The 24,157-nt window shown below is 34.6% G+C and overlaps 2 protein-coding genes and 1 long non-coding RNA gene across 3 annotated transcripts; 2 read left to right on the top strand and 1 right to left on the bottom strand.

Moving 5' to 3' along the window:
* Positions 1 to 14,323: 14,323 nt before the first annotated feature.
* On the top strand, positions 14,324 to 17,655 carry LOC130940804 (receptor-like protein 9DC3). Its single transcript, XM_057869041.1, has one exon. It carries the CDS (start codon positions 16,117 to 16,119, stop codon positions 17,434 to 17,436), a length of 1,320 nt encoding a protein of 439 aa, XP_057725024.1. The 5' UTR covers positions 14,324 to 16,116; the 3' UTR covers positions 17,437 to 17,655.
* On the top strand, positions 14,374 to 15,489 carry LOC130941147 (receptor-like protein 43). The gene is made up of 2 exons (XM_057869551.1): positions 14,374 to 14,686; positions 15,074 to 15,489. Exons 1-2 carry the CDS (start codon positions 14,374 to 14,376, stop codon positions 15,487 to 15,489), a joined length of 729 nt encoding a protein of 242 aa, XP_057725534.1.
* A 3,834-nt stretch (positions 17,656 to 21,489) lies between the features above and the next one.
* On the bottom strand, positions 21,490 to 22,056 carry LOC130940787 (uncharacterized). Its single transcript, XR_009070409.1, has 3 exons — positions 22,000 to 22,056; positions 21,855 to 21,920; positions 21,490 to 21,527 (listed from the first exon to the last, which is right to left on the bottom strand). It is a non-coding gene; the product is annotated as an uncharacterized LOC130940787 (long non-coding RNA).
* Between the last annotated feature and the right edge of the window lie 2,101 nt (positions 22,057 to 24,157).

Genomic DNA, 24,157 nt, shown 5'->3' with positions numbered 1-24,157 from the left:
ACCGTGGGGAGCTCTCAACTATCGGAAAGATTTCGAGGAGGAATCAAACGAGAGAACATAAGATGAGAAGACACCACATCCAACTCAAAACTTTAAGGCGTCAAGATAATGAGTCTCTTATCTTATAAACTTCTCACTCTTCCATGCTTTTTTTAATATAGGACTAATTTTAACACTCCTCACATTTGCAACACTAACAAAAATATATTTAGTAATATAATGATTTTTCATCTTCAATTGTGAAAAAACTGTCCACTCCATCAATGTAATAAACAGGATATGAATGTATTAATTAAATTCATTGGCTATAGAATAGAAAGCAACACATTGAAAGTGGTTATGGCCCTACAATAAGCAATGTTGAACCACAATATCGTAATATCAATTCATCCCGGCAAATACGTTGTTAAAGTCTTCAAAGAAATGTACAAATTTTCCAACCCTTCCTTCAATGCATGCTTCACTATGGGGATTGAGGAGCTAATATAAATAAATGTAATTGATGTGTTTGGAAACTCTAATTTAATATATTGATAATCAAACATTATTAATATTATTTAAGAAATTAGTAATTTGATTTTAGCTTCAAATTATTTGATTAATAATTTTTATTTTTATGCAGAATTTTGGTCATTGGATTTAAGCAACAAAAAGTCCAATATAATGATAATATCCAGCCTTATACAAAAAGATTATATAAATTGTAGCTGAGTTATTATATTATTTGGCCAGAAATTATTGTACAACCTCACTTAAGAAAGACTAACAAAGGCATGATCCAAAATTGAAAAAGAGAGAAAACAAAGGTTGCATGCTTTCAGCGAATACCACTTTCACTTAAGGAATGGATATCAAATCTATTTAATTGTGTTTAATGCCTTGGTAACCGCAAAGAAAAAGTTTGAAATTGATTTGATGACATTAATGGTTTTACACGTTACAAGGCATGGAGTTTTGAAAAAAGGAAACTCAATTCATTTTAATTTTCTTTCTTAATTCTTTTGAAAGCTTTTCTGCATTCTTTCTCTTCTCTTTCTTCTTTGTTCGGTTGTCACTTCACAGAAAAAAAAATGAAAGAAAGAACAAGTTATCATAAGAAAGAAGAAGAAGCTAGTTGCAAGTAAGAAGCCATTGTAATGATGGCGTTAGGAAAAAGAAGATCCACAGTAGGGTGTGGCTGAGATCTTTGCCACTTATGGTAAGAAGTGGTGAGGAAGTCTCAAGCTCTCCATACCCGAAAATGGAAAAAATCCATCTCAATTAGAAGAAGAAAATCCCTTGGGGCATGACTCGTCTCTACTTTTGATCAACCACCACAGAAGGTAGCTACTATATCTACGTAGAGGAAGTGGCAGAAGATAGAGCAGAAGGAGCTGTCAAGCATCAAGAACTCATCAAGGGTCAGGAATCCTTCTTGGAGAGCAAGTCAAGATGGAAGGCTCGGATTGATGAAGTTTGGTGAGAAGGGATGACACAGAGGTAATTGCATGTTGATTTTAGCATTTGGTTTTCTCTCTCCTCTCTCTAGCCAAATCGATTTTGTTGTTGAAGAAGAAGAAGATTAGCTCGATTCAACCGTTTCAACCTTGGAGGCTTCCCCTTCTATAATAAGGGTGAACAGCCAGGGCTTGAAGCAAGGAGAAAAGAGTGAAAGCACAGAGTTCTTATAGCTACCCAAGCTAATAGAAGTTCTTCTCCTTTAATGTTTTTCATGTTGTATTTTTCTGTTTAGTTTTGTCTGTCTTGAGTCTCGTGGAAAAAGGCAAACTGGGAGGTTTGTAAGAAAAAGTCATAGAGCGAAAAAAGGCAGAATATACAAAATTAAAAGAAAAAGTCATAGATGTCCTTAGAGGTCCTTTGTACATCTGTATTGTGTTTTATAATTCTGTGGGAATCCCTTACAAGTTGGGTTAACACTTAGTAGTTGAAAGCTTGGTAGGTGACCAAGTCAAGTTCAGAATTGGGGATAGATTCTGGACTTGTCCCGGATAGGAAGGGTAGTTCCTAGGAAGAATTGGTATTTGTAATCTGCATGATTATAGTGAAATTTTATCATTGTTGTGATGGAGACTGGATATAGGCTGCATTGCACTTAGCAGCTGAACCATGATACTTCTTGGTATGATTCTCTCATTTTTTTTTACTTCATTTCTGATTCTTGCTCAGGAGACAAAATTGAAAAATATCTCCTCATTGGTTACAAGATAAAAAAAAAATATCTCTTAACTAATGACGAGATAAAAAGAAGAAATATCTCCTAAAGAGTTCAACAAGACAGCAAGTATTACTAAGTTAAAAAAATGGACTAAAATTCAACCCCCCATTCTCTTAGCCACTAATAACCATCATTAATAATATAAGTATTATTTATAAAATAATATATAGTGCTCCAAAAAAGATTTTAATTGTTACTCTTAATCTTAATCTATAGTAATTAATAAGTAACAATAATAATATGAAAAATTCACAATGTATTTTGTTTGATCGGAAGAATATTTTCCATTTAATTTTCTTATTAACGTAATTAAATTATTATATAATAAGAACATTTTCATTGAAAAAAAAACATTAAAATTATTTTTAGATTTTTGTCACGTTTTTTAATTATTTTTTCGTGACTTATTTATTGGTTGTATTTTTTGAATTATTTTTGTCAATAATATAAACTTTTGATTAATAGTTTATCTCTTTCTTTTACTTCAACAATGAATCGGCGAAAATTAAAGAAAAAATTGAAAGAGATAATCTATATATACATGCAAGAGAATGGAGAAAATATGAGACGGGTTAGGTGAAATTGATAAACTTGATCATCACATTATATTCTTTACAAATTAAATATATTTTTTTTTCATTTTAGTTATAAAATAATAGGAATAAAGCATTTAGATTATTCTCCAAAAGCATTCGATCATAATTGAAGTATGCATCGTTGTTGATCACAAATCCTAGGTCGATGACTTGGGGAATATAATGGGGGAAGACTTGGGATTACGTTGTTGAAGGGTCGGAATAAAATGTTCATTTTGAATAGTCTTTGACTATTAATGCCTGAAAATGGCAAAAGTAGTTATATATAGAAAAATCTTATATATAATCTTGCTTACTTTATGAATGGTCCAGACGAAAAACTTATAGTGATATATAAGAATTAATTTTTAGTTTTTTAATATTAGTTAATTTTTTTAATTTTTTTTTAAATTAGAGTTTAAGACTTAATTTAAAATTTAAAGTTAAAAATTTATAATTTAATATGGTCTATAATTTAAAATAATTTTAAAAAATTTAACTGATGATATTGATATTGAGCGAACATATAATTGATTCGCTAATGTTGCTTTGTAAAATATATTAGTCTAGGACAAGGTCTTTTTCTAGATCTATATTGGGACAACATCAATTTATCCTAATAACAAATATGTTACTCTTGATATGTACAATTACTTTCACCAAGAATAAGAAGAAGCTTTAACTTTTTTTTTAATGAAAACAGCTCAACACAACAAGGTGGAGCGCCAGCAGGTCAAGTAAAAACCTAAGAACAATACGTCTAATAACAACTCAACGTAAAGGAATCTCTAGTCATCTTTAGCATTGCCATCAACAACCAAAAAGTTTGCCACCACTCTACTCGTCAGATAGCATAAAGGATCTGTTGATAATTTCCACCACCCCTGAGCCTTGATTATTGAAAACTCTGTTATTCCTTTCTAGCCAAATTGTCCATATCACAGCAAAGAACCCAATCCACCACTGCTTCCTCCCATTCTTCCTTAATGCAGCATTCGTCCAACTCTCCAAATGTTGCTTTAGGTTGCCTGGCATAGTCCATATCCTTCCAAGAGCGAATAGTCAAGCACACCACACCTGCCAAGTGAGCTCACAACCAAGAAACAGATGACAAGCAGACTCAATAGACTTACAACATAAGACACATAAATTATCTTGTACGTCAATAACACCTAATCTGCAAAGTCTTTCCTTAGTATTCACCCTCTCAATCAAGACAAACCTGCCAAATAATTCGACCCTTGGTGGGACGTAACCCCTCCAAATAGCACTAGTGAAGCTATAGCTGGTTACTTCCTCCGGGAGAACTGCTTTCTGCATCACCTGCACAAAGGAATTAGTTGAAAAAATACCAGTTTTATCATAATTCCACACCACCCTGTCCTCTCTCTCATTTGTTAGCCTCACTGATTGTAAGACATCATAAAGCTGGTTCAAAAGCTTCAGCTCCCATTGAAATAGCTCTCTCCTCCACTGGAAGCTCCATACACACTCTAACCCATCCCAAAACCCACAGTCCCTATAACAGATCCTTGAAGGTTTGAAACCGAGAACAGTCTTGGGAACACCTCTTTTAAGATACCACTAGGTAGCCATATATCTTTCCAGAACCGGACCAACCTATCATTCCCTACCTCCATAGCCAAGCCTCTAATCATCTTCTGTCTTATTTGTGGTTTCCTTATTTGAAGCTGACAAATATCCTTCCAAGGACCCCCTCTGGCAGGAATAGGCTTGTAACATCTCAAGTTGTTTTGAAACATTTTACATATACCCTTTAATTTTATCAAAATACCTAAACTACCCTTTACCCCTTTTCTAAACCCTAACCCTCTCCTGACACACACACACATACCCTGCTGAGAATGAAAGAAAGAAAAATAGCGAGAGAAAACAGAGAGGGAGAAGAAAGGAAGAAGAGGGGGAGAAGGGGGTGACACCGGTGAGGCTGGACGTCGCCGTCGTTGCCGCGGATCAGGTAGGGAGAGGGAGAAGGAGTTCGAAACAGGGAATGGGGGAAGGAGAAAGGAAGAGGCGCGAGAGAGGAGGTGCTGTCCCTGGAGACCGTCCCTGCCGCTGGAAGGGGAGCTTCGTTGTTGCTGTCGCGGCTGCAGGTATGGGGCTTCGAAGAGAGAGAGAGGAGCTATCAGAGAGAGAGAAACACAACGGTTAGAGAGAGGAGAGTCTCGCGAGGAGGGGGAGCTGGTACGCCTCCGCCGTTGTTGCAAGCTGCGCCACCGTGCCTCTGGTCACCGGGGATCGCGCTGACATCGTCGGAAGCCGCTGTTGGAACCTCTGCAAGTTTGCCCTAGCTCAGCTTTGCTTCTGCCTGTTCTGTCCTTGCCGGTGGGGGGTCACCGGAGTTGCTGATGCTTCATCCTCTTATTTCCTTTGGGCTGTTGTTGAGGTTGCTGCAGTGAGAAATCGAAGTTGTTGCTACTACCTCGGTCCAAATTTCGTGCTCTTTCATTCCGTTCTACTTCAACCTTCCTTGGCACTCTGGTTTGGTTTCTTCGGTCCCTTGGGACCAATTTGTGAGTAGGCTTTACATTTATAACCGTTAATGTTTTTTTGGTTTATGCTATTCTGAGTTTCTAATTACATTTATAAAACTATTGTTAAAGAACTTTGATTTGATTAGAATAATTAATTTATTATAATTGAAAAAAATATTTTTATGAAGTTCATATCTTAGAAATTTTACATGAGACTATATATATATTTGATGAAGTTTTATATTATTTTAGAACATTTGATTTTACTCGAATATATACTTTTGAAGCATTAAAGTATTTGTTAGTACTTATTGACTTTGAAATTGTGAAATGTGTTTGAAATTACTTATGATTGAAGAAGTTATGATTAGAAAAGATTTCTTATGATAAAGTATTATTTGATTTGATTCAATACCGTATGTATTTGAAAGATCAAAGATTTATTATATTTGAATTTATATGTTTTGAATTGGTTTGGGAGGCTTGTATTAGAAAATCGTAGTTAACGGCGGTTATGACATTAACTTAGATGCATCTAACTCAGACTCCAGCTAGCAGGGGTATTGCTAGCCTAACATGTAGGCCACACGTTAGATCTGATATTCCGTTAGGACACACAAGAGGAAAGGGCTACCCATAGAGGTGGAGCCGCCCAAGTGTGGACTTTTGATTTGATTTCTATATGAGAACTCCCTTATTGATTCACTTATTTATATAAATTATTATCTTCTAACTAAAATTATATTTATATGGTCTCATGTGAATTATAGATGTATTGTCTAGTCACTGGGTTGCAAAACTCACTCTCTTTTTCTAAAAATATTTTTCAGGAATAAATATTTAATTATGTGAGTCTTTTTATTCAAGAGTAATGATCTGCAATGGGTATCTATTCGTTGTTGAGTTCTTAGACGTCATCTGCTCCATATGTCACAGGCAGGATCCACCCATATTTATTTTATTTTTTGTTTGTTAAAAATATGTAATTATTTATTTTAGACATTGTAAATTTATTTAAAATATTTGTAATTTTCTTATTCAACTTATATTTGAGTCGGTTAGGCTTGCTTGGAGATTATTTCCTGAGCGCCGATCATGGCTCATTTTGGGCCGTGACAAAGTGGTATCAAAGCTTAGGTTTAATCTGTGTAATATGGAGCAAGTGTCCTATGGTAGGATCACAATTGTATAAATAGAAGCGCGCCTATTTGTACAAATTGTGGCACTATCAGAGGCCTATAGGGATGTCATCCTTGTCTTTCTGTCATTCTTGGCTTCTGGTTCTTGTCATCATGAGTCATCTGTCGATTCTTGACACCTCTTTCCTCTTCTTTGTACCCAACTTTGAGTTATTATTTGGTAGCTTTTCTTGAACTAGCTTTTGCAATGACTTTAGTTTCGGTTTTGGTTCGCGATTTCTGCCTTGTAGCTAGTTCCAATCTTCCTCGTTTTTTGTGAATATTTTCCTTAATATTCTTCATATTCATGTTGTTTTCTATGGTTTTTTATTTCAAGATTTCATTCATTATCTAGAAGATTCGATATATTTTTGTTGTGAATTTTTTATCTTATTCCTGTTACAGAATTGTATTTAGATTTGTGGATTGTGGATTTACTTAGCTGCTGATTTAGATGCTTTGTTTTGGATTTCGATAAAACAAGTTTGTTCTTCTTATGTTGATGATCTTTGAAGTTAACAGAATTTTGAACCACTCATGATTCTTTCTTTCGAATCAATAAATTTAAAAACTGTTATTCGGTTGCTCAGGTAGAAGAACTACGTGACAAACATATGCATGGAGTGTTATTCTTGTTTGCTAGATTGGAATTATAATTTTCTCTGTTTAGGTGTGGCAAATTTTTTTATGATGTGTTAGCTGATTTGAAGATCTTTTTCTATCTGAAAGTTTGATTGAGCTTTTTGTTTGATAATTTGTTCTGCTATAATTTTGTTTGTTGAACGTGACTTTTCTTTCAAGGGCACTATTTCTTCTGGGAACCTTCAAGTTCTTCCCTTTTCAATGTTAGGATTCCTTTAATTCTAAAATTTTTGGATTTCAACTTTGACTCATTTTGCTTCTGCTCTATACTGACAGCGCTTCATATTTTTCATGGTAAGAAAACTCAAAATAGCGTGCAAATTATGGGGCATGAATTTTGTATATAGAAATTTCTGTGTAGTAATCACTTTAAAACCCGTGCTTTCTTTTTCTTTTTCTTTTTCTCAAACCAGTTTAGTTTATTGTGTATTGAATATTGTATTGAATATTGCATTGAATTTTGAAGAAGGTCTTTCTTTCCTCCTTCGTTTGTTTTTCAATCATGTTCTGAAATCTAAAATTCTTTGTTGTTTTTCAACACCCGAATTGAGCATTATTTTCAATACCTTTCAAAAGTTTTGAACTTATACTTGTTGGTTAGTTCTCTCTTTTTGTGTATTTTATTTGTTTGATTTTTGAATACTGTAATATTATTTATTTTATGAAAAAGTGCTTTGAATGTTCAAGATTCCATCCTTTATAGATCTTTATTTTAAACTTTTAATCAATGCAAGTTTTACCCTTGCACTTCTGCAATGCTTTGCTTGTTTAGATTTTCATTGAAGACCCTTTACTTACAAGTTTCTAATCTGTTTACTGATTTTCAGTTGTTTCTTGTTTTAAATTTATGATCCAAAAAATAAAAAAAAACATTTTGCTTCAAGTTACTTTACCTTGTGCAAGTTAATCATGTTCTGATTTGAACCTTAAATTGTTGCATATGTTGGGAGTTTTATTGTTAAGTGTTATGTTAATGGAGTGCATGGGACAATATTACTTTTTATGATTTTTTTTTTATCACCATGAATTAATTGGTGTAATCTTTTTCAAAAATTCTTTTCTTATTAATTCTTACAACAAAGACATTGACACGTACCACACTTGTCATTTCTCTTGCCATTCATGTGATATAGTTGCTTTTTGGTTTTTGTATTTTGTGTATATATTTAAATGCTATTCTTGTGACAGAAAATACAAGAACGTTTGACCTGAAATAGAGAGTTGCCAATAAATCTTTTATACTTTCTAATATACTGAAATTGTATCCTTTCCAGTTTGTCTTGTCAGATCTTGTACTTCGATTTTGATAATCTAACTGATATTTTATATTAATTTTATTATAGTATACTAAATATTAATTTTGTAATTTTGATTGATTTTTCTTATATTTTGATAATAAGATAATAAAATATAACATGAGCTAAATGTTTCCTAAAAAGCTACAAGCCTACAATTTGTATACATGTACACTCAAGACAATAATATATATGAAGAAAAGAGTGATAAATAGATTTCTACTATGATTGAACCTAAAATATGGTTATATGACTAATATTAATAGAGATTATTGAGATTTTCTAAGTAACAAGCAAGTCAATTTCTTTGGTGATTGGACTATTGAGTTTTTTGATTTGTATGTAATGGTTATTTTTGGGTTTCTTAGTCTCACTTCTGGGTTAAAAATTTGTGAAAGGCTCCGTATATACTAAAAAATTTTTTTTTCTTTATATATTTTCCAAGATACGACAAAGATTTGGGAGATATATTTTCAAATATTTAGATTTAATATATGTATTTGAGTTTGTCCTAAGTTTATGAGCTTTAAGTTCACTTGACTATTTATGAAAGTGAAATTTTTTTTTGGTGTTTTATCTTTATAAAAAAAATGACCTCCTACCAATTTTCTAAAATTCTTTTACTATGTGTTGGGTTATATTTTAAAAAAAAAATAGTTATTTTAACTGATTTTAGTATATTAATTGGCAGTACTTCAAAATTTAGTTTTATTATTATCAGTATTTTATTTGTGAATTTATTTAGAACTTCATACTAAGTCTAGCTGCATAATTATAAGAAATCACATGACTGTATTTTACCAACAACGACCATAAGGAGTTAAATACCTAAATGTATATGTAAATTCTTGCTTAAGGGACAACAAGGAGATCAATTACATTTCTTGCCATGTATTACATAACTTTCTACTATTTTGAGTTAGGAGATATCAAATTTTATATTGATGTAATTATTTAAGGTCCAAAGTCATGGTAATAAACTAATAATCTCAAAGGTACTTAGTCGAAGGTTTCTATAGAAAGGAAAAAGAAGCATGCCGATTTTGTGATAGTTACTATTTTTTTATTTTATGACTGTTAAGTTGTCTATTCCAAAATGTGTTGTCTTATTTTAATTTATGTTTTGCTTGCTTTCTCTGTTGTTGATTTTGTCTTTTTACTAATGCATATCCTCGCTTGATTGTGCATCTAGTATCCCCCAAAGTTCTTGAAAAAAAAAAAACCTTTGCCCTTGATTGCTATTAATCTTAAATTCATAAACCTTGCATCTTTTTGTTTCAACTTGAATTTATGTGACGTGATAACTTTATGGTTTTATTATTTCTTTTGAAATATTTGTCTCATATTTTTCCTTGAGGATGTAAAATAATTCTCTTAGTTTTATTCATTGTTGATGGATGTCTTATTTGATTGTGTTTCTAATTTTTTTTAAATCCTTGTGAACATTGTCATCGACTTTAGTGGCCATCTCTTATGAGCTTTGTACTTCTTTTATTCATTTTGAACTTGCTCCGACCTAATACTCCATCTTCCCTTTTATTGCTTCCATCGAAGTCCCTCGATTAATTTCCTTGTTAATATGTGGCTTAACTCTCTTTTGGCACATTTCATTGTTTCTATACATCCTTGTTTAATTATATTGCGATCTTACACATCCTTTCGAATTCTTGCGAACAGCATCTGAGATGCTTATTTTTCTCTTCCTAAATTTTGTATTCCTTTGAGTAAACTCAAGATTCTATTGGTTAACGTGTAATCTCTAAATACAGCGAGCAATACGTTAGTTTTAGGACATGGCGACGTCAAGAAGATTATGAATTAAGAGTATTTCGAGGAGGAAGTTAAGGAGATTTTGGTACAAGTTGAAAAGTTAGTGTTGACGTTTGACTTTCGAATGTACTTTGGGAGTGATGGACAAAGTGAAAAGCGCCATGTGTGTTTGACTTATCAAGAGAACAAGAGGGCGTAAATGTCAACCGCATCATTTTAACACACACTTATGCTGTAATTTTTGCACCCGATTATACTTCTTTCTCATGTTTGGAAAAAGGGCTAAAACCATTTAACATTTTTCATACAGTATCAATTTTCGAGAGCGAAAATTTTTTTAAGGGGGGTAGAATGTAACATCTCAAGTTGTTTTGAAACATTTTACATATACCCTTTAATTTTATCAAAATAGCGAGAGAAAACAGAGAGGGAGAAGAAAAGGAAGAAGAGGGGGAGAAGGGGGTGACACCGGTGAGGCTGGACGTCGCCGTCGTTGCCGCGGATCAGGTAGGGAGAGGGAGAAGGAGTTCGAAACAGGGAATGGGGGAAGGAGAAAGGAAGAGGCGCGAGAGAGGAGGTGCTGTCCCTGGAGACCGTCCCTGCCGTTGGAAGGGGAGTTTCGTTGTTGCTGTCGCGGCTGCAGGTATGGGGCTTCGAAGAGAGAGAGAAACACAATGGCTAGAGAGAGGAGAGTCTTGCGAGGAGGGGGAGCTGGTACGCCTCCGCCGTTGTTGCAAGCTGTGCCACCGTGCCTCTGGTTACCGGGGATCGCGCTGACGTCGCCGGAAGTCGCTGTTGGAACCTCTGCAAGTTTGCCCTAGCTCAGCTTTGCTTCTGCCTGTTCTGTCCTTGCCGGTGGGGGGTCACCGGAGCTGCTGATGCTCCATCCTCTTATTTCCTTTGGGCTGTTGTTGAGGTTGCTGCAGTGAGAAATCGAAGTTGTTGCTACTACCTCGGTCCAAATTTCGTGCTCTTTCATTCCGTTCTACTTCAACCTTCCTTGGCACTCTGGTTTGGTTTCTTCGGTCCCTTGGGACCAATTTGTGAGTAGGCTTTACATTTATAACCGTTAATTTTTTTTTTGGTTTATGCTATTCTGAGTTTCTAATTACATTTATAAAACTATTGTTGAAGAACTTTGATTTGATTAGAATAATTAATTTATTATAATTGAAAAAAAAATATTTTTATGAAGTTCATATCTTAGAAATTTTACATGAGACTATATATATATATATATTTGATGAAGTTTTATATTATTTTAGAACATTTGATTTTATTCGAATATATACTTTTGAAGCATTGAAGTATTTGTTAGTACTTATTGACTTTGAAATTGTTAAATGTGTTTGAAATTACTTATGATTGAAGAAGTTATGATTAGAAAAGATTTCTTATGATAAAGTATTATTTGATTTGATTCAATACCGTATGTATTTGAAAGATCAAAGATTTATTATATTTGAATTTATATGTTTTGAATTGGTTTGGGAGGCTTGTATTAGAAAACCGTAGTTAACGGCGGTTATGACGTTAACTTAGATGCATCTAACTCAGACTCCAGCTAGCAGGGGTGTTGCTAGCCTAACGTGTAGGCCACACGTTAGATCTGATATTCCGTTAGGACACACAAGAGGAAAGGGCTACCCATAGAGGTGGAGCCGCCCAAGTGTGGACTTTTGATTTGATTTCTGTATGAGAACTCCCTTATTGATTCACTTATTTATATAAATTATTATCTTCTAACTAAAATTATATTTATATGGTCTCATGTGAATTATAGATGTATTGTCTAGTCACTGGGTTGCAAAACTCACTCCGTTTTTCTAAAAATATTTTTCAGGAATAAATATTTGATTATGTGAGTCTTTCTATTCAAGAGTAATGATCTACAATGGGTATCTATTCGTTGTTGAGTTCTTAGACGTCATCTGCTCCATATGTCACAGGTAGGATCCACCCATATTTATTTTATTTTTTGTTTGTTAAAAATATGTAATTATTTATTTTAGACATTGTAAATTTATTTAAAATATTTATAATTTTCTTATTCAACTTATATTTGAGTCGGTTAGGCTTGCTTGGAGATTATTTCCTGAGCGCCGATCATGGCTCATTTTGTGCCGTGACAAGGCTGGCCACACAGTATCTCAGAAGGGTTCATGCTATTACAAGAGCACACAACTTTCTTCCATAATGAACAGTCCTCTTTCGAAAACCTCCACCACCACTTAAACAGAAGGGCTGTATTCCTAACCACTGCATCTCACACTCCCAACCCACCCATCTTTTTAGGAGCCATCACCATCTCCCATCTCACTAGTGGCATCCCAGTCCTCCCATCTTTCTTACTCCACAAGAACCGCCTTTGTAATGATATCAACTTCTCCGCTACTGCCTTCGACATCTTATACAATCTGAGATAGTATATATGCAGGCTATTGAGAACAGATTTTATAAGAACTAGCCTACCCGCTTTGTTGAGGGTCTTCGCCTTCCACAGACTCAGCTTCCCTTTCACCTTATCAATTACTGCCTTCCAAGTCTTAACTAGCTTCGGATTCGCTCCCAGAGATATGCCAAGGTATCGGACTGGTAAAGAGGCTTCCTGGCACCCCAACAAATGACACATCTGCCGCGTCCAGCACTGATCACAATTAATCGGAATGAAACTGGACTTCTCAAAATTAATGCCCAACCCAGACATCATCTCGAAGCACCGCAGTAGACGCTTGTAGTTCTTGATAGTCTCGTCCTCCGGAGGGTAGAAAAGTATAGTATCGTTCGCAAACTGCAAGTGTGACAGCTCAATGTGATCTCGCCCAACCAACAGCGGAGATATACGCCCATTCCTCACCGCCTCCTATATCATTCTGTGGAGCACATCAACCACTAGCACAAACAAGAAAGGCGACAGAGGATATCCTTGTCGAAGCCCCCTTTCCATTTGGAAGGGCTTAGAAGGGGACCCATTTATAATTATCGACATAGACGCCGAGCAAACACACTCCTTAATCCACCCCGCCACCTCTGGCCAAACCCCATCTTCTGCGAAACTATATCCACAAAGCTCCATTTGATCCTATCATAAGCTTTCTGAAAGTCCAGTTTGATTATCGTTGTGCTCCTTCTCCTTGACTTTAGCCACTGCACAGTTTCACATGCTATCAAAGCCCCATCATGGATTTTCCTGTCTTGCACAAAAGCACTCTGAGTCTCACCTGCCAATCCTGGCATCACATTCAGCATCCTCCGAACCAACACCTTAGAAATGACCTTATACACACAACCCACCATACTAATTGGCCGCAAATCTTTTATCTCTGTAGCCCCAACAAACTTCGGCGCCAGAGCCACCCAAGTAACATTCGAATCCTTAGGGAGCGTAGCCGGCTGGAAGAACCCAAGGACTGCTGCAGTGAATTCTTTCCCCACTTCTTCCCAGCACTTCTTAATGAAATTCAAGAAGAAGAAGAAGCTTTAACTATCTATTTTTTTTATACACATTGATTTTTTTTCCACAACTAATAAAAATGATATCGTTTTGAGAAAATTGATATTCACTCTAATAAATCAATGCCTTAAAAATTAAATTTAAAGAAATAAAACAACAACAAAAATAGAGAGAAATTATACAAGCCTCTCACTCCAACTAATTTCTCATTTGACTCATTCATAGGCTAATCAATATTCTAGCCCAAACAAAAAGGCCAATAAATATTCTGTCCAAAGAAAAAAGACTAATCAAATGGAATTATTTCTTAACATGGACCTGGATCGTGCCCCTTTTGTCATGAACTTCTTTTTCTTCCGATGCCCATTGATTTCCACATATAATACCAATATTGACCTTAGTTTTAACTTGGTGAGTCAAGCTAAGTTCATCCACAAATGCCTTCTATCATGGAAATAAAATTATCTTCTCATTTATTTTATTATTATGCATTCTGGGTCTCGGGTTAGAACTTAGAAGAAAACTAAACTTTCATTATAAATTAGTTTTGGACATTGATAGATTGGAATAGTATGAATACTATTGGTAGCTGTAGCTTTTAATATAGAAATCATGCATTGGCTGGGTGTAATTCCAGCTAAAAAAAATATCTATAAATAGATGGATCCTAGTTGATGAGTGACATACCAATACCATTTTTAAGTAAGCCATATATTCATAAAATAAGCAAAAGCTTGAATCAATAATCAATGGGGTATTTGATGTTGTTGGTTCTTAGAGTGGTGTTGTGTGTGTATATGTTTGTGATGTTCCATTTTGCATGTTTGTCTTCTTCGCATCTATGCCATTCCCAAGACAGCTCTGCCTTGCTTCACTTTAAGACCCATTTCATTTTTAACACTTCATTTTTTGAATATGAGTATGAGTATGAGTGCTCCCATGTTTATCCAAAGATGAGTATGTGGGAAAATGGGACAGATTGTTGCTCATGGATGGGTGTCACGTGTCACTCTGTGTCTGGTCACGTGATTGGCCTTGATCTCAGTTGCAGTGCACTTGTTGGTAATATCAATTCCAACAGTACTCTTTTTCATCTTACTCATCTCCAAACACTCAACCTTGCTTTCAATTTTTTCAGTAATTCTCAATTGTCATCTCAGTTTGGTAGGTTTGTGAGTCTCACACACTTGAATTTATCTTATTGTCAGTTTGAAGGTGATATTCCTTCTCAAATCTCACACCTTTCCAAATTACAGTCACTTGATCTCTCTTGGAATTATAATTTGATGTGGAAAGAAACAACTTGAAAGAGAATGTTGCAAAATACAACTACTTTGCGTGAGATTATATTGGATCATACAGACATGTCTTCCATTAACTTAACACCAAACCCTTTGTCTAATTGGTCTTTTTCTTTCTCTATGGTTACTCTTAGTCTTCGTTATACAGGAATAAGGGGACACTTGACAAGTCACATTCTCTATTTACCCAACCTTTATGCGCTCAAGTTATCTGGAAATGGAAACATTCAAGTCCATGTTCCAAAGTTGAATTGCACTACTTCTCTTAGTTTTTTGGATCTTTCATCGTGCCAATTTTCAGGATCACAAATCCCTGATTCCTTTTCTAACCTCACACAGCTAACTTTTTTGTACTTGCCTGAAAATGGATTCAATGGTTCAATCCCATCATTGCTCTCAAACCTTCAGCATCTCACTCACTTGGACCTTTCAGGGAATGCATTCACTGGTTCGTTCCCATCATTTCTTTCAAACCTTCATCATCTTGTTTACTTGGATCTTTCATTCAATAAGCTTAGTGGTCAAATTCCAAATGTGTTTGATAGGCTAACCAATTTGCAATAGCTTGGCCTTTTGGGTAATAATTTCCAAAGGAAGTTGCCATCTTCTTTATTTGCCTTAACTCAACTCTCTTCCTTGGATTGTTCTAATAATGAAATTGAGGGACCACTACCTGACAAAGTAGCCTTTTTAAATCTCACTGACTTAACCCTAAGAGGCAACTTATTAAATGGGACAATTCCTCAATGGGCCTTATCCCTCAAGTCTTTGAGATACTTAGATCTATCCAATAACAGATTCAGAGGGCACATAAGTGAAATTACATCTTATTCCTTGGAGCATTTAGACTTGTGCAACAATGAGCTCCTAGGAAACTTTCCAGAATCCATTTTCCATCTTGTCAACCTTACTCATTTGTGCTTGTCTTCAGATAACTGGAGCAGTATTGTCCACTTCCCACTCTTCTCTGAGCTTCAAAACTTGGAGTATCTTTCCCTTTCAGGTTGTAGTTCATTATTGCTAAAATCTGAAACAAGTGTTAATCACACTTTCTCCAATTTGTGGGAACTGCAGTTGCTTTCTAGCAATATTATTGGTTGGTTGGAATTCTCAGGAAACTTTCCAAAGTTAGATTCTCTTGAATTGTACAACAATAGTCTTCAGGGAAAAGTGCCAGAATGGATACATGGTATGGATTCATTAACTTATTTGAATCTCTCACACAACAATGTTACATTGATGGACCATTTCCCATGGTATCGACTTGAATTCCTTGATCTTAGTTTCAACTCCATGGCTGATGACATTTCTTCCTTCTTTTGTAATGCAACCGCTCTACAAGTTATCAACTTGTCCCACAACAAATTCACCGGAACATTTCCACAGTGCCTTGCCAATAGATCATTCTTTGGAGATTTGGATCTACAAATGAACAAACTTCATGGAACTTTGCCAGATACCTTTCTGGATCTTAATACACTGAATCTCAATGGCAACAATTTCGAAGGTCTATTGCCGAAATCTTTGTCCAAATCCTGGAGACTTGTGGATATGGATCTCGGTAACAATCAATTTGAGGACACATTTCCTAATTGGCTTCAAAATCTATCAAATTTGGAAATACTGGTCTTACGAGGCAATAAGTTTTACGGTTCCATTGCCAATTTGAAATCTGAAAAGATATTTCCAAGTTTGATTATTTTTGACATATCATGCAATAACTTTAGCGGCTCATTACCAAAAGCATACATACAAAATTTTCAAGCCATGAAGATTGTCGATGATGTGCAAAGCCCTTTGTCTTATATTGATACAGATTGGATTGATACTGGCCTCACAACTGAAGCATATGAGGGTTCTATGGTTGCAACAATTAAAAGAGTCAGTCTTCCTTTTACGAAAATTCCAAATGCCTTTGCAATTATCGATTTGTCAGAAAACAATTTTGAAGGAGAGATTCCAGATGTTATTGGAGGGCTTCATAGACTCAAAAGCCTCAACCTTTCATATAACAACCTCATTGGTCATATTCCCCACTCTTTGGGAAATTTGACAAACCTTGAATCATTGGACCTCTCCTCAAATATGCTTGATGGGAGTATTCCTGCTGAATTGACCAATCTGAACTTTCTTGAATCCTTGAATCTTTCCAACAATCATCTTGAAGGATCAATACCTCAAGGAAAACAGTTTGATACATTCTCAAATGATTCCTATGAGGGAAACATGGGGCTATGCGGATTACCATTGTCAATTCAATGCAACAATGTCCCTTTGCAACAATATCCATTTTCTGAGGCTGAAGACAAATTTGGATTCGGTTGGAAACCAGTGGCAATAGGATATGCATGTGGAATGGTGGTTGGAATAGGATTGGGATATTGTGTTTTCTCAATTGGAAAGCCTGAATGGGTAGTGGTCCTCTTTGGAGGTAAAAGGACCAAAAGGAGGAGCCGTGGAAACCGCCGGCGTGCAAGAACAACTCTGTTTCAGCTTTTTGTTGTAACGTAAATGTGTAATAAGTTTATGTCTTGTGCTTTTGTGTTTTTTTATGTTTTATTTGATTTAGTGTCGTACTTCTTTTTTACTTTATGGATGTCTACAAATCTTGACGATATTTAAAGTAAGTACTTATTTTATAGTTGTAAGATATGTTGCAAGTAAATTCTGTTTTCAAAATATATGTGTGTGTTTCTTGGTCCAAAACCTCTTCACTTGCACCTTCCAAAAGTATATAGAACAACTACCAAGATGTCAAATTATCGATAATCTACGATCATTATTATGCATGCTGTATATATGAGCAACTAATTTTTATTTGTAACCAACTTGTGATCGAATTGAATTCTCACTGTTTTATCTAATCCAATGATCTTAATAATTTTCTGATTGTTCATTTTTTTAGTAATCTTGTTAGAACAATTGAAAAACTATTAGGAATATCTCCAATACAATTGGATTGTTTTTTCCTTCTTTTTTTAATATGACAATCTAAAATAGTTTGATAAAAAATACTATTTCTCGTGCAATAATAGTGCTACTTTACATACTTTGATTCTTAATCACTTATCTGATCAATCCGATTAAAAGGTTGTGTTCAATAATAGTACTTCTTCTCTGTTTATAATACTAAAAAAGAACAAATATAATATTAGAAAATATTTATCAGAATTTTCATGAGGCTAAGATTACGTTACATTAATGATTAAAGAGTTCAATATGTATTGTTTATAAAAGGTATTTGAGATGTGAAGCACTAGAAAATATAAATATTACAATGCAACCAAACATGCAAAAAGAACTTGACAGTGTTTCATGGTCCCAAGAAGTGTGCAACAAGACATGCATCTATTATGCCATATATCCATTAATTTGTTCTTGTACGGTTTCCATGAGACCTTGTTCCTCTCTTCCTTTTCATACCTTTGTTTGGATCACCTCCAAAGATTGTGACAAGCCATTGAGGCTTTCCAATTGAGAAAACACAGCATCCCAATCCTATTCCAAACACAGTTCCACATCCATATCCTATTGCCACTGCCTCCCAACCAAATCCAAATTTCTCTTCAGCTTGGCAATGGAAATCCACATAACCCCATGTTCCCTTGGTAGGAATTCTCTTGAAATGTATCGTAATGTCTTCCTCGAGGTATTTGTCCTACAAGATGGTTGCTGGAAAGATTCAAGAATCCGAGAAAGTTTAGATTGGTCAATTCATTTGGGATCCGACCTGTGAGCATATTCGATGAGAGATCTAATGAGACTAATTTGGAAAGATATGAGATTTCAGAAGGAATATCACCTTCAAAAGAACACCAAGACAAGTTCAAGTGTGTAAGATTCACAAACCTGCCAAACTGAGATGGTAATAGAGGACCATATAAACTATTGTGAGCAAGGTTGATCTTTTGGAGATGAGTAAGATAGAAAAGACTACTTGTAGAATTGATTTTACCTTCAAGCCCATGCCAGCTGAGGTCGAGACCAATCACGTGACCAGACGTGGATTCACACGTGACACCAGGCCACGAACAGCAATCTGTCCATTTTCCCTTCCATCAACTTTTAGCGAGTTCTTGAGTTGAAGCAAGGCAGAGTTTTGGTCAGGATGGCATAAAGGCGGAGACAAAGACAAAGACGAAGAGAAAGAACTCAAGAAGTGAAGAACAGATGTAGACACAAAATGATTTGAAATTGCAGCAACAAAAGAGACCCCATGGCCTGATATTGATTTGGTTCAACAGAAACTGGTTTACTTGGGACTGAAGAAAAGAGGCAAGAATGATATAATGGTAAATAATAAGCAACTAATGAGGATTTATATCCAACTAAGATGCAATGCAATCCAATTAACTAATCTTAAGTACATCATTTCTACTCTAAACTAAAACAATTTATGTATGATCATAGTTTTACTGCTGCAACAGCTAGCTCTGCAATATGAACACCAAATAGTTGTTGGATTTGGATACCAATAAGTAAAACGACAAAGAAATAATAATAACATAAGACTATATTATATAGCAACCTAAGCGGGGGATCCACACGGAAACAAAGACCTTTTTTTTTAAGGGAGATAAACTTTGACTCAATGTCTCAATGAGCATTTTGTTATTCATATTAAAATATTGATATTCAAGCACGTTTTGTTCTCTCTATTCAATATAGTTCTAGTGATAGATTTAGATACTTTGCTATATTTTAGTTGCACCATTTTGGGATGTTAAGATTAACTCTTTTTTTTAAATACTAATAAGTAATATGAAAAGTGATATACTCCACCGTTTATCCGAAATTATTTAATATATAAAAGTTTTGTCAAAATAAATTTTCTTGATTAGCGGATTAAAAAAAAGAAAACTTTTCATAAATAAATTCGATGGGTAAGTTTGCACATGAAACTAATTCATGAAAATTTTCACCTGAGTTTTCTTTTGGAGGTGCAATGACATTAAGTGCATGTTTGGACGCCATTGTTAAAAAAAAGATCTTTTTTCAATGAAAAAAGATCTTTTTTTATTTTTTAACGTGTTTGGCAAATTTCTAGTAGTAAAAGTAAAAGCACTAGTAAAATCAAAAAAAAGATTTTTTTGAGAAGCTGTAATTTACATCTTTTTTTAAAAGATCTTTTTTCTTTAAAAAAAAGATGTTTTTCATGTAATAAATAAAAAAATACTTTTATATTATTATACCCAAACATAATTGATAGATAAAAAGACCTTTTTACATGAGATATCCAAACATAAAATTACTTTTATTTCCCTATAAGATCTTTTAAAAAAAGATAACTTGAAAAAAGATCTTTTCTTAGAAGCTCACCCAAACAAGCCCTAAATGTGCAAACAAATGATAAAGGAGTTAAGTAGAAGATCAATCCCTCATTATGATGATGATCATCACACACATGATTTCAAAACTTGCAACAAGGGCTAATCTCAATTGAGTTACAAGGCTTATTGGTGTAAACACCCCCCATTCCCTTTTGAACAAAATTATGAATGTGTTCACATTATTGATTCTCATTTTCAATATGTACCTTCCCATCTTACATGGTGTTGCAAAAATGGCACCAAAACATGCCAAATAGATACAAAGAAGAAGAAGAACAAAAAATGAAAAGAGGGAACCTTAATCTCTGTCAGAATTTTCCTGATCATCTATATACTCGCTAGAAATCTCGTGCTGCGGTCTCTTCGCAAATGCATCTCCATCGAACCGAACAGCGCTCTCACTTTTCTGGCATTTCCAGCTAGTATCTGCAGCAAAATAACATAAAATAAGAAGACACCACGTCCAACTCAAAACCTTTAAGATGTCAAGTAAATGGATCTCTCATCTTATAAATTTCTCACTCTTTCTTACTTTCTTTGATAACTTTAACACTCCTCACCCTTGCAATATTAACAGCAGTAACATTGAACTTGCTTATTTCCACACCCACTAAATTCGATAGACACAAGCTAAGATTTTGAGTGAGAATTTTCAGGCAGCAATAAATTGATTACCTCGAGTTTAAAAATCTGGTTCTTCTGTTTCGAGTCCTGGTTGTCAGACTTGGTCTCCTCATTATCATCATCTTCATCTTCTCGTTCAAGAGACACTTTGATCGATTCACCTGTCCTTGGGATGTATCCAAATGTTTCGCATACAAAGCCTGACACTGTCTCATATTGGTGACCCTGAAATAGTAGCAGCATCTTATATATATTAAGAGACCCGAAATTCTAAATCAGATTTACCATACTGCTAATAAGCACATTTAATTAACATATAAAATCTATTTAACCTTAACTGTATAAGTCTCTTCAAAATATAGCAAATGCACAAATGTTCCAAACTACTACAGACAACTTATCATAATAGTTTAAGCTTTAGTCACCAAAAAAATAATAGTATAAGCTTTTAAAAGTATTGGTTCATACCAATTATATTCTAAGTTCTAATGTGAAATCCCCAAACTACTTAATCTTTTGTTTTAGACCTATTAACAAGATGAGATGCTGAAGATAAATATGTAAATCAAAAGAAAAGAACCTCTGGCATCTTGATGTTCAAATCTTCAGTCGCATTACTATGTAACCAGTTTTTTTCTGAATCTCCTCCTGTAGAATCACCCCGAAAGTACATAAAGAAGTTTTCTTATGGTAAATCAGCATGTCATCATTAAGCAGCATAGAGTTGTGGCCATAAAGATTTAAACAAGTGTTGGGTTAACCAAGGTCAAGTTAATGGGTCTCTCATCTTATAAACTCCTCACTCTTCCTTATTTTCTTTGATGTGAGACTAAATTCAACACTCATCACACTTGCAACACTAACTGTAAGAACTACAAAAAGCTAAAGGCTAATAATAGCCTACATATAATGCGAGAAATGCGTAATAAGCCACGAATATCTGAATCAAGTGCAATGACTTATACTAAGCCTTACCTTTGAGTCATTTTCATCAAAGATTTCACCAACAATTTCCTCAACAACATCTTCAAGAGTTACAATCTGTAAATAGAAATATATATATAGATTCCGTAAGCATCACAAGGTGAAGACTTCTAGAACTTATATGCAGATTACAGACCCCCACAGTTCCGCCATACTCATTAAGTACAACAGCCATGTGAACCTTCCTGATTCGGAACTCTCTAAGAAGATTCCAAACGGACATTGAATCTGAAAATACCAGTAACAACTAATAAGAATGTATTCACCAAACACTCTAAATCAATAAAACAGATATAAGTGTGTTGCTATCAAGCATAACCCAATAGCTTCATAAAACCACAAATTGACTGATTTACACTAAGGATGAGATTTACATCTCAACTACCATTTTCATAACACTCAAAAGTCATCATATAATTTCAAATGAACTACTGAATTTAAAATGTAAAGACTGTTCAAAATTAAATCATATGATTAAACCTACTGAATTTGTTTGTGTCTATAACCTCTAGTATATTTTGTGCGAACACAAGATAGAATAAGTTGCCGGGTACGAAATATGCAGGCTTGTGAGCCATATCTCCAACTGTAGTACTTTCTAGCAAATCGCCCTTCAAAACCAAACAGATTATAATTCTGCAAACTATGAGATTGGGGGATAAAATTAATAGGCAAAGCACTTATAATTAACAATAAGTAAGAGAAAGAAAATCTCCCAACCTTCTTAACATAATCCAACAGATCCATTGCATATGCTATTCCCGTTATATTATCAACACGTTGCTCAAAAACATGGACCCTATTAAACATATCATGATCCAGTTACCACATTGGAAACAAAACTCTTTGTAGTTTGAACTATCATTGCAAATTTGAAGGCCGAGAAAAGAAGGGACTAAAATTTTGCATACAAACTAAGATTAGATGTCACGAAACTTCATAAAGATGTAAAAGAAGTATTAGATACAATATGATAAGAAAAGATTAATTCCTAGATATCTTTCAAGCAGACCTTCTTCCTTTTAAGCCGAGCATTTTCAGCATCCCCATTGAAAGATAAGTAACAACTCTCCCCACAGGATACAATACCAAGGAAAGCCATGCCACTGGCCTGACCTAAGGACATTATAATCAATATTTGTTATAGAAAGAATTTGAAAAGAAGCATGTAAACAGAAAACATGCAAGATAAACACAAATGCTTAAATCAGGAACATTTCTGCTCACAAAGATTATAGAAGAAAGGGCAAAAAATTTACAACATACCACAAACCGAGCCACCTCCGTGGCATTATGCACTGCTATACTTTTTGGAGTGATTTCAGTGAGAAGCAAAATTGCAACCTTGTTTAGTTACAAAGGAAGCAAAAAAAAAAAAAAAAAAAGAAACAATGAGACGTTATGAGGGAAAAAGGAGCGCAAAAAAGGGTGCATTTACAGATATTATACTTAGAAAGAAGTAAGAGGAAACATGAATAAGAGACTGTTTTTGAATATAGCATCCAATCCTTTACAGAAAGAAGTTTTTTCCTTTGATTTTTATAGAATTTTGAAAAATTAGTTTGTAATCAACAGTTAACTAGTTTAAAGTACAGTGAGTATAGATTGATCAATTCATTTGGGATCCGACCTGTGAGCATATTCGATGAGAGGTCCAATGATTCAAGTTCTGTCAAATATCCCATGGATTGAGGAATAGAACCAATGAGTTTGTTATGGGTACATGAAGCTCTCCAATAACATTTGAAATCTCTCCTTCAAATTTGTTCTCTGACAAATCAATATATGCAAAGATGGTTGGAATTTTTGTGTAAGCTCTGCTGACCCCTTTAATTGTTGCTATCACTGAGTTAGCATACTCAGGTTGAGTTTCATAACTTATTGCAGAGTAAAAGCCACTATTCATGTAACTCAATCAAAACACTTCCCACTTCAGCATGAACAACATTCTTCATGGCTTGGAAATTCTCAATGAAGTCTTTTGGCAACAGGCCACTAAAATTGTTGCCTGATGCGTCAAAGATAATTAAACTTGGAAATGGATGCTTGGTTGTCAAGTTATTACCAACAGGACCATAAAACTTATTGCCTCTTAAGACCAACACTTTCAAAGATGTCAAATTCTGAAGCCAGTAGGGAAAGGTATCCTCTATTCGATTGTTGCCAAGAATTAAAACCTCCAGCTCTGTGCAGTTGGACAAAGAAACTGCACAAACAAGCACATTATTAATGAAAATAAAGAGAAGGGTAAGGATGATGAGTGAAAATTCTCCATGAGCAAATGTGTAGAGAAA

Source organism: Arachis stenosperma, chromosome 7, assembly GCF_014773155.1.
Source record: "Arachis stenosperma cultivar V10309 chromosome 7, arast.V10309.gnm1.PFL2, whole genome shotgun sequence".
In the NCBI taxonomy this organism is placed as follows: Eukaryota; Viridiplantae; Streptophyta; class Magnoliopsida; order Fabales; family Fabaceae; genus Arachis; species Arachis stenosperma.
This window is presented reverse-complemented; position numbering and strand designations above follow the sequence as displayed.